The sequence below is a fragment of the Lactuca virosa genome, chromosome 5, assembly GCF_052849685.1.
Source record: "Lactuca virosa cultivar CGN04683 chromosome 5, Lactuca_virosa_CGN04683_v6, whole genome shotgun sequence".
Lineage (NCBI taxonomy): Eukaryota > Viridiplantae > Streptophyta > Magnoliopsida > Asterales > Asteraceae > Lactuca > Lactuca virosa.
Window position 1 is genome coordinate 441,118,456 of NC_136430.1, and position 12,120 is coordinate 441,130,575.

Sequence of the window (12,120 nt, forward strand, 5' to 3'; positions counted from 1 at the left end):
AAAGCAAAGGCAAATACCAAAAAAATCTCAAATTTTAATGTATAGTTTGGCAAAAGTTCTAACTTTTTTTTTTGGTAAAAAACATAAGTTTTTATAAAAGCTTTTATTATGTCATCAACCGATTGTCCCTATTTTTTAAAAAATGAAAGATTTTCTGAAAACTTATGGTTTTTACCAACAAAAAAAGTTATGGTTTTTACCAACAAAACATGTAAAACTTGGAAGTCTCAAGTTATACATGTTTTGTTGGCAAAACCCTAACTTTTTTGGTCGATAAAACCATAAATTTTCAGAAAACTTTTTATTTTAAAAAATAAAGAATCGTCCGAAATTTATGGTTTTACCAACAAAAAAATTGCTAATTATACATGTAAAACTTGAGACTTTTTGTTATACTTGCCCATTAAAGCAATGCATATAAATAAAAGCTACTTTTTATATTGACATTTATACATCACATTAATTATATATATATATATATATATATATATATATATATATATATATATATATATATATATATATATATATTAATTACAAAAATGTAATTAAAGTAAACTTAATTATATATAATGAGATTTTTCTAGAGATATATTAGTATATTTTTGTTCAAAAAATAAAAGTTTTGTTTTCTTTTTTTGTCCACTCTATAGGTTGTGACGTGCCCCAATAAATCTGGTCTAAATTCCGGACAATTATGACCCGGTAAAAAAAATATTTTAAGTAAATTACTTATAAACTATTATAAAACTACGAAAAAAAAAACTACGGTTAAATTGATGTTCTTTCATTTAATCAGTTATTTACCTACGAAATTCGATTAGCATGTTACTAATATTATAAAGATAGAGACTAGTCTAATCCAGAACAACCTAATAGTGTATATATTATTTCGGTCATAAATTATTGCAAACATTTGTATCATACTTTCTAGCCGATTTTAGTGGTAAATAATGATTTAAATATAAAAAATTCAAAGTATCAATGATTTTTCTATAAATATTAAAAAAAAAAGCAACTTGTAATCATGTTTCTAGTAAAAGACTGAAAATCTAAGTTTTTTTTTTTTTTTTTTTTTTTTTTTTTTTTTTTTTTTTATAATTCGCACAAAAAAAACTATAGCTTTTATGTTGAATACATCAACTAACCTATACAATATATAGTAATATGAAAAAGAAAACAATGATGCGAGTCCACAGTTAAAAAAACCAAGGTTCTAAATAACGTGGGGTGTTGGTTTGGCGGCAATGTCAAAACTAAGTTATGACAAGCCCCGGTGAGTCACGGTATTTTTCAAGGCGTCACAGTTTTATATATATATTAAAAAAGATAAATCATAGAATTATGGAATTATATCAAATATATCAGGTTTTTAAAAATGGTATATTATCATTTAATATAAAAAAAAGTTAACAAATACTCAATTGTTTTACGCCCGATAATTAAAACAAAAAAAAAAACCCACGTCATAACGCAATAATGCACACCTTTTCATGTTATTAGAACATTACCCTTAACAAATCCGTCTTAAACGTTTTCATAACTGTTAGATCACGCCTCACACGCCTTAAAGAATCATGAATAAACTAATACGTGTCCAACTTTGAGGTGACAAAATAAACTTGTATTCTTTTTGTTACTTTTAAGGTTTTAATTTGATTTTTTACCTCTGATTTTGTTTTATTTTTACCTTTCACATTATATTATTTTTTTGAAGAGTTAATATTGGAATATATATATATATATATATATATATATATATATATATATATATATATATATATATATATATATATATATATATATATATCTTGCATCAGTGCATTTCAAATTCTAGTGACTTATCAAAGACAGTTTCTTGGAACTGAAAAGAAACACTCGATCTAGCACAAAACGTATAGAAGTAGCAGAATTGATCAATCTCGATCTGATGGAGTATTTCCAATTCTCACATCCACTGATGATTCATGGAGATGGTTAGCCCATTAAAAAAAAATCACTCATCTGGCTTGGCTTTATTTACTCCATAATCAAATACTGTATAATGAAATGGCAAAATACCTATTACACTTAATTACTTCACATGGAGATTCCAGATCATGTGTTGTCGAACTACAAATTTGCATCAGTGGTGTAAAGTTGCTTACACACATTTTTATTGTTCTAGTTTCTCAGCTTCATAATTTAGTTCCCTTTTACGTGATGTAGTTTGGATTGGAAACTAATTAACCAACATAGACATCTAAAACTTTATTTTATGAACTTCTTAACGTTAACATGCATATCACTTGGAAGCTAATTAATTACCTCTTTCCTAAGAAAGAATTCATATGTTAAATATAATTTAAAAAACAAGTGGTAAAATTATGATTACAAAACAAAACAGAATGATGAATTTTACTTGAAATTGATGAACGGATTGCTCTCCTTGTAAATTACTCACTGGGATTATCATAGCTATAGCTCACTGTTGTCGTCTCCTCCAACTCCAGCTGCTCCTTTTCCATTAACTGCAATAAGCTCCGTGTCGAATATAAGTGTGGCCCCACCTGTCACAATATTCATCGCAATATTTATTTTTATTCTTCTATAGCCAATAATAACCAAAAATATAAACCAAGAGAAAGAAATAATTTGAATTACCTGGGATCTTAGGCGGTGAACCTCTGTCTCCATAACCCATTTTAGCAGGTATCTTCAGCTTACGCTTCTCTCCAACACACATTCCCAATAGCCCCTGATCCCATCCTGCAATCATAAATTTCTTAAGCTATTACAACAGTAACCATGGTGGGTGGTGGTGGATGGTGGTCAATGGGTTTGTACCTTTTATGACTTGACCACTGCCAAGCTCAAAGTCAAATGGGGTTCCCCTTTCAAAGCTTGAATCAAAAACACTGCCATCAGTAAGTTTTCCCTGCAAGAAGAGTCACTATTTTTACCAATTGTTTGCTGATTTAGTATGAAACAAGATCCTTCAATCGCAATTGCATCTTCTCACCCGATAATGAACTTTGATTTTATCACCTTTGTGTGCCTGTATCTCACAAGATGCTGGCCTATGCTGCAACAATATGCATCCAAGGTTCAGAAGCGAAATCATGCTCAACGCATTAACATTCAAATGATATCACGACTACAGATCTATTTCAATCACTCGCTCGATCAATTAGGGATCTGACATCCTCCTCTAACTAAAAGAGTAACGTAATCATAAATAATCAAGCGAAATCATGTTCAACTAATAAAACTAGTCAAATTTTTCAGCGTAATCATAAATTTCAAAACAAAATTCATGATCAATTTATTAACTAATCACAGCGATTCAAACAGTACACGCGCAAAACAAATTAACGAATAACAGCAGTAATAAAATATGGAAATCGGTAAATTTACCTTGACTCCGATCTGCAACTCCGTTACGTCTCCGGACTTTGCTGAAACTACGATTTGTGTCGGAATACATCAAATCGTCGTTTGATTTACTCAAACCATATTAAATATTTTACAAACGAAAACTTTGAATAAAAAATACAAATCGATGCATCAATCAATTTCGATTACACTTACCTAGTGTAGCTGCAATTAGTAGAATCAATATGGAGATCCCCGTCATTGCAGAAACTTGAGCCACATTCGCTATCTTCTTCATGACTGCGTAGTGCAAAGGTTTGTTTGACTCGACTTTGAATATCTTGCTAGATGATTCAAGGTGTGACGGGCATCACCCAATCATAACTCGCCACGTCATAAACAAACCCTAGAATTTTGTTGGCCAGATACGGCGGAGTATACGGCGGAGAAGTTTATGATCGGTAATAATTAGTTATATGAATCGAGTTCTAATTCTGTTCAATTTATAAAATGTTTAATTTTGATTGGATTATCTATGAATCGAGGTTATAAATTAAGACGATTTCATTAAATAATAATCAAACTTTATAAAATATTTCATCATTTAAACTTTTAAGAAGTTTAACTTTAAACGTTATTTTCACTTGAATTTTAATAATGTAATATTTTAGTTTCAAAGAATATTTCAGGACAAGAGTTTTTAAAAACCCCGAGTATTATGTACATAATTGAATTTTAAACTTTTAAAAATGTCGGATCTTGCCTAAATGATATAGTAAAAACTAAAAATAATAGTTTATTATATTAAATGGTTAAACTTGTTAGCATATATATATATATATATATATATATATATATATATATATATATATATATATATATATATATATATATATATATATATATAGGAGGGTTCAATTGAGAAAAAAAAAGGTTGAGAATGGGGGAATCATTCTCAGCCAATCATTTATTTTTGCCGCAAAAGCCTCCAACGTAACGGCGGAAATGAGAAACGAATGCACATGTGTTTTCCAACAAAACATGTTTCCTTAAACTATGCTAAACATTACCTTAATATATACAAAAACACAGTTTTTTCGTTTTTTTTTTAATTTTTAAGAAACTATTTTTATCGAAAAATGATTTTAAATATACCAAAATTCATGATTTTTTATTCTCTACAAATAGACATCCATATTGATATAGTTTTAAGATAAAATAATTTTTTTTTTATATTTTCAGCTATCATTATTCATAAGTGAATAAAAATGAATCAGGTTTTTACTACAGTACATTCGTTATTCACTTATGAATAAAAACTATGATTAATTTTTTTTTATAATTTAAGTATCATTCATATATGAATATAACATATACTAAACATAGTATATTCATATTTAAATATTAGACGATGCATTCACTTGTGAATATTACATAGTTTATTCACTTGTGAATGTTAGATGGTATATTCACTTATGAATATTAGATTATATTTTCATATGTGAATATTATATAGTATTACATAGTATATCAAATGAGAATAGTACATAGTATATTCACTTGTGAATATTAGATCGTATATTCACTTATGAATAATAGTTGGTATATTCATATGTGAATATTGCACAGTATATTCATATATGAATATTACAAGGTGTTCTTAGAAATATATATAATTTTTATATGTTATTCACATATGAATAACATACAGACTTGCATATTTGTTTTGTGTTTTAATACTCACATATTAATTCAGGTGAGAAAACATATTCATATGTGAATATAACGTGGTAATTTAGTTTATGCATTTCATCAAACAGTTGGAGTGCATACAAGTTAACTTTTTTAAAAATGTGATAAATATAATACTTTGACTATTTAAATCTTACAAAATAGTAGATTGGTAGAGAAATATATGAAAATTTTCAAACAAAAAGTGATTTGATCTTTTTCTAACCTTAATTTCGATGTTTTATTTGATGAACGATGTTGAATGAATGATACGAATTGAATTTTTTGTTGATTATCGATGATGTTGTTCTAATGATGCTGGGAGTATAATTAATCGTAGATGTTGAAGATATGTTCGTATTCAAGCAGAATTGAAGGTTGGATTGAAAGAGCAAAAAACGAATGAATTTCAACTGTTATCTAATTCTCTACACTTACGTATTTGTGATTGAAGGCTATTATATCATATTTACAAGTTTACCACCGTGTCCTTTATGTTTAGATGCTAATTAAATGAGTGGCTGAGAATGATTCCCCCATTCTCAACTTTTTTTATTTTCTCAATTGAACCCACCTCTATATATATATATATATATATATATATATATATATATATATATATATATATATATATATATATATATATATATGTTTAGGTTATTTTATTCAAAGTAATTATTGTGTTATTGTATGCATAAATGTGGGCCAATCAAATTTACTTATTTTAAGAAAGTGATTAATATATATTACTGAATTAAATATAATTGAAAAATATCATCTTAATTAATTACAAGGGTAATTTAGTCAATTAATATAGATTTAATAAAGGAAAATTTCATTTTTTAAAGGATCATAGATTCTATTAATTTTAAAAATCCGATTTTACGAATTATAATTCTTTTAATTCGGACATTCTGACAGAATATGTTTATGAGTATATTCAAAAATAAAAATATTCTTGAACCATAAATAATAAAAATATTCTTGAACCTATTTCTTGATCATGACTTTAAAAACTTCTTGTAGAATAACAAATTCTTGAACAATCAATTGAAAAATAAAAACAAAAAATACATTATTTCTTATAGAATACGGGTAACAATTGTTAAGAATTACATTTATTGTTATAGAATAAAACTAAAAAAACTTTCAAAACGGGAAAGAAAACATCAAAATCTAACAACGATACTAATACATTCTAAAAGAATAATATTGCTTAGAATCACTTTCAATTTTGTGGTCCGTTCGTCAAACATCAACTTCTGTGATTCCAACCGAATTGGAATTCATGATTCCATTCCAACAGAATTGGAATTCGTTATTCCATTCCAATAGAATTGGAATCTCACAAATATCATCCATTGAATCATCTACATAAACAAATTGATTTTTATCATATAAGAAGAAGTAAAATTGATATGAAAATAGTGACAAACTACGTTCACTTTCAACATCATTATCCACCTTAGTCCCTTCCTGTGTCGATGACCAAACCCCAATCCAAACACCCAATTGATATCAATCAAAACCAAGAGGAGAATAAGAACTTGTGTTGTTCTTCTCCTTCAATTTCCGTTAAAAATCAAACAAAAGAAAGAGAAACCTTTACCTGTTGCTTCCCGTTCATTTTTCTATTTAAGAAGAACCAGCCAAACACCCCTTTAATTTGTCATTGTTGTTGCTAGCATCTCCCTTCCCTCTTTACATTTGGCTGCCGGACAGAAGAGGGGAAAGCCAAGAACCAATCGGAGCAGAAACCCCCATCCGTTACCTGCAATCGTCGGAGGGCCGAAATCCTTTTCCCTTTTCTCGTATGTTACTGACTTCGATTAAACACCACAGTACAAATCCCATACCGTCTTCTGTCGATCGATTCTTCTCCCCCTTGATTCGTGATCACTGGTGACGAAGCAGATGGACCAAGGAGGAGTCCTCCGGAGATCGATTGCCTATCCCTCTCTACTTGCGATTTCTTAGCTAAGACCGATGCTTCCCCCCCCCCCCCCCCACTCCTTGCGACAGATCGACAAACGGACCAAAAGAAATCCCTGCCTTCATGCCTCCTTCTTGTCTGTCAACCGCCACTGCCGCTATTGCTTTTGGGGCTGCCGACGATGGGAGAAGGATCACAAAGAGTCATCGATCCAAACACCCCTTTAATTCATCATTGTGGTTTTAAAAAGCAGACGATGGATGGAGAAAACCTAGGTAGCTGAAGTCAATGGTTACCATAATTATAGGATATTATTTGTGGAAACTAATTATCAAATTACCTATTTACCCTTATTTATTTATTTAATTAATTATTTTTATTTTAAATTTTGATTGGCCCACATTTATGCATACAATAACACAATAATTACTTTAAACACCTGAACCTAGCTCTCTCTCTCTCTCTCTATATATATATATACATATATATATATATATATATATATATATATATATATGTGTGTGTGTGTGTGTGTGTGTGTGTGTTTATTATAAGCCCACTTATTTTTGGCTTTTTTTGTTTTTAGCCCATTAGGGTTAGGATTTGCTTCGTTTGCTTATATATTCTCTATCTTGTTGCTCTTTGTTTTTATGCTTTTCAAGAACTTTGTAATCTTTCTCTTTCATTAATCATATGACTCTATTATCATAGTATCAAAGCAGAGGTTTGATACATTGTTAGAAGGTTTTGTAGCAGTCATATGTTCGATTTCTTACTGCCTGATTGGTTGCTTCTGCTGGTTTGTTGTTCTTGTTCTCTGATTGCTTGTCCATTATGACTGGAAAGGACGATTCCCATCAGTCAATCAATACTCGATTGGATGGAAAAAATTACACTTATTGGAGCTATGTTATGAAGAACTTCCTTCGTGGGAAGAATATGTGGGGCTATATCACTGAGACTAAAGCCAAACCTTCAGTGCCTTAAGCTGGAAATTTTGATTTGTTGGTTGATACTTGTGAGACTGATAATTCAAGGTCATTACTTGGATTAACAATTATGTTACTCGGTCTATTGGTATGCAATTGGCTAAATATGACACATCAAAGGAAGTGTGGAACCATTTGGAGAGACTGTATACTCTATCTAATTTTGCTACCCAATATCAGTTAGAATATGACATTCGTGCCCTTCAACAAAATGATATGAGTATTCAAGATTTCTATGTTGCTATGTCTGATTTATAGGATCGGTTAGCTCTTACTGAATCTAAAGAGTTAAAAGATTTTGAGCCTTATATTGCTAGGAGGGAAGAATAACCTTTGGTTCAGTTTTTGATGGCGTTGCATTATGATTTAGAAGGCTTACGTGGAATGATTCTTCATTGTTACCCTCTTCCCTCAGAGGATTTTGTTGTTCATGAGCTGATTGTTGAAGAGACTCGTATCAAATCTCACGCGGATAAAGGGTCTAAAGCAATCTCCACTCCTACTTCCACTCCTGTTGTGCTTGTTGTTTCCACTAATCAGTCTCGTCAAAATACAAGGGTTGCTTATGATGAATGCGCCTTCTGCAAACAAAAAAATCATTGGAAATTTTAGTGTCCATTGTTAGTTAACAAGGGTAAATCTGGTCAGACTCGGTCGGGACAACAACATAGGTATGGTCAGCAAAAGTTCCAGCCACGTTCTTCTGGTGCTTCTCCATGGACACCTCGTCTTCCATATTTTGTTGATGTTATTGCCCCATCAGTTGACACTGAGTCAGTTGGCAACATGCCACCTTCTGCATTGGATCCCAAGGTTTTTGAGAGTTTCAGACAGTATTTGGCCTTCAATCCTACTGCCATGTCTGCATCTATGTCTCATTCTGGTCCTAGTTCATCCAGTACCTCAGGTAAACCTTAATCTTTGTGGATTTTAGATTATGGTGCAACCATTAAATGTCTCCTTATTTGTCATCGTTTACTTCTCTGTCACACATGTCATCTATCTATGTTACGTCTGCTAGTGATATATCTATGACAGTCGAGGGTGTTGGGTTTGTTTCTATTCCTCATACCCCTCTCCCTTATGTTTATTATATTTCCAAAATCACAATGAATCTTGTTTCGATCAGCCATTTGTGTAAGTCTGGTAGTTGGGTGTTCTTTTCTGATTTCGTTTGTGTTATATGGGACCAACACACTCAGAAGGTGATTGGGATCGGCCGTAGGGTGGGAGAACTTTATGTCTTGGAGGTTTTCAAAGTGTATGTTGTTGCTGCCTCCAACATTGATTTGTATTCTTTTCGTTTGAGTCCTTTGTAGTCTCAGTTTTATCTTTGGGATTCTCGCTTGGATGATTTGAACACTTGTGATATTTCTGATTGTAGTGGTTGTAAACTGGCAAAATTCTCTGCTTTACCTTTCAGTAAAAGTATGTATTGCTCTATTTCTCATTTTGATATTATTCATTCTGATGTGTGGGGTCCTGCACCAGTATCCACAGAGGGTGGGTCGACCTATTATGTATCTTTTATAGATGATTATACTCGCTATACCTGAGTTTATCTTATGAAACGCAGATCTGGTTTCCTTAGCGTTTATAGCAATTTAGAGCTTGTGTTAAAACTCAACATTCAGCTGTGATAAAGTGCTTCAGGTGTGACTTAGGGGGGGGGGGTGAATACACCTCTAATGAGTTTACTCGGTTACTTGCTTCTAATGGTACCATACACCAGTTATCGTGTACAGATACTCATCGGCAAAACGGTGTGGCAGAACGGAAACAACGTCATATTGTTGAGACAACCCGCTCATTACTCTTGTATGCGTAGGTTCTTAGTACCTTGTGGGGAGAATCGGTCTTAACTGTTGTTTGTGTTATTAATCGTGTTCCTACTGCATTGAATTCAGGAATGTCTCCTTTTGAGAAGCTATATGACCACTTACCAAACTACTCTGCTCTACGAGTTTTTGGATGTACTTGTTTTGTTCGTCGTCCTCATGTTGAGAGGAACAAGTTGGGATCAAAATCTGCTATTTGTGTATTCTTGGGGTACGGTGTCGGGCATAAAGGATATCGTTGTTATGATCCTGTGAGTCAGAAGTTATTTGTTTCCTGGCATGTCACCTTTTTGGAACATATGCCTTTCTACTCGATTCTTGCTACAACCCATAATGTAACGAAGTCAGATCTTCTCTATATTGGTCCTTTTGATGAGGATACAGACGCTCGAGATTCATGTATGCAACCTGATCCTCCAGCTCAGGACACGCCCCCATCTTCAGAGAGTTCCTCGACTTTTCCTGACTCCACACCTTCGACTGTTGAGATTGAAGACCCACCTCCACCACCCCTCAGGAGGTCTACCCGTCCTATTAAGTCCACCAAGCTTCCAGATTTTGCCTACTCTATATACTCAGGATCATTTGCTTCATTTATAGAGAGCATCCACCATCTTTCGGAACTTGAATCATATAGAGAATTTGTATTGGATCCTTTTTGGCAAAATGTTATGGCTGAGGAACTCACTGTTCTTCATCAGACTCATACATGGGAGTTGGTTTTCCTTCCTCCTGGGAAACATACGATTGGTTTTCGTTGGGTGTACAAGATAAAGCAAAATCTGATGGGTCTGTTAAGCGGTACAAGGTCAGACTTGTAGCAAAAGGGTATTCCCAACAGTACAGTTTTGACTATGAGGAGACTTTTTCCCCAGTGGCAAAGATGACGACAGTACGTACTATGATTGCAGTTGCATCTGTTCGACAGTGGAAGATCTTTCAAATGGATGTCAAAAATGCTTTTTTGAATGGTGACCTCCATGAAGAGGTTTATATGTCTCCTCCCCCAGGAATTCAGCACCAGTCGGGTGAGGTTTGTCGGCTTCGCAAAGCTTTGTATGGTCTCAAGAAAGCACCTCGTGCTTGGTTTGAGAAATTCTCCACAGTGATTACCTCTCTTGGATTTGTATAGAGTAATCATGATTCGGATTTGTTTATTAGATGCTCAAGTGTAGGGCGGATTCTTTTGTCCTTATATGTGGATGACATGATTATTATTGGTGATGACCATGATGGTATTGAGTCTTTGAAGCATGATCTAGCTCGACTATTTTCTATGAAGGATTTGGGTCTGCTGCGTTATTTCTGTTGGATTAGTGTCTAAGTCCATAACTATATTTGATATGTACTTGAACCGGTTGTAGCATGGTCCTTTTGGGTTGCCTTCACCAAAGCAACTTGACATGATGATTTCTGGAGAGAGAGGATATTATGGTTTATTAATATATTATATGAATAATATATTAAAAGAGAAATCATCTTGTTTAATTAATATTGATCAAGAATTAATTAAGAAATTAATTTTGTGATCAAAAGAGATTAATTGAACTAAGGGGACTGGAATTGCAATTATAAGATAGTTGAGTTTTGGGTTGGGGATCCTTATGGACGTAAGGAGGGAAAAAATTAGGGTGGAAGCCCACTTTGAAATCGTCCAAGCCTTATTCCAGAAGGTTCCTTGGACTGCTTAAGGCCTAAGTTATCCAATTACGGTTTTGGCTGAAACCCTAGCAGCTCAAGTATATAAGGATCCCCAGGGCTACAGAATTCGGCTACCAAATACCCTAAGAAGTTCTTAGAGCCGAAATTGTGCCTTCGTCCCCTCTCTTCTAGATCATCTTCTTGCCTTGGTGTTTGTAAGCCATTAGAGGTATTACACTTGTGATATTAGGCCCTCAAAGCTTGAAGATTCTTGCAACAATCAAAAGGTAAACATCTAAACCTGTTTTTTATGTTATTTCGAATTTGATATGCTAGATCTACGGTTTATAACCTTAGGATAAATTTGCATGTACAATAGAGAAACCTAGATCCAAAGCTTTAGGATTTTGCATGTGCACTTAGGAATGTTGTTTTGCTCAAAACCCATCAGTGGTATCAGAGCCTTGCTTGGTTTCTATTGTATTTGATGCATTGTGTGTTTGTTCATTGCTTAAAATCGATTTTTCTTGCCTTCTGCCTGACAGAATCGTCGAGTCCCAAAGTGAACTCGACGAGTCAGATGAACTCGCCGAGTTCTGTAAGGGACTCGGCGAGTTGGAGAGTCAGACAGATG

General features: G+C 32.9%; 1 protein-coding gene across 2 annotated transcripts; it reads right to left on the reverse strand.

Moving 5' to 3' along the window:
• Positions 1 to 2,284: 2,284 nt before the first annotated feature.
• Positions 2,285 to 3,740, reverse strand: LOC145114040 (FK506-binding protein 2-like). 2 transcript variants are annotated; one of them, XM_079050056.1, is made up of 6 exons: positions 3,571 to 3,740; positions 3,397 to 3,437; positions 3,002 to 3,064; positions 2,827 to 2,917; positions 2,644 to 2,748; positions 2,285 to 2,549 (listed from the first exon to the last, which is right to left on the reverse strand). In XM_079050056.1, exons 1-6 carry the CDS (start codon positions 3,650 to 3,652, stop codon positions 2,458 to 2,460), a joined length of 474 nt encoding a protein of 157 aa, XP_078906182.1. In that variant the 5' UTR covers positions 3,653 to 3,740; the 3' UTR covers positions 2,285 to 2,457. The 2 variants fall into 2 exon arrangements, with proteins under 2 accessions (XP_078906182.1, XP_078906181.1); XM_079050055.1 differs by having other exon boundaries at positions 3,397 to 3,443; positions 3,571 to 3,731.
• Between the last annotated feature and the right edge of the window lie 8,380 nt (positions 3,741 to 12,120).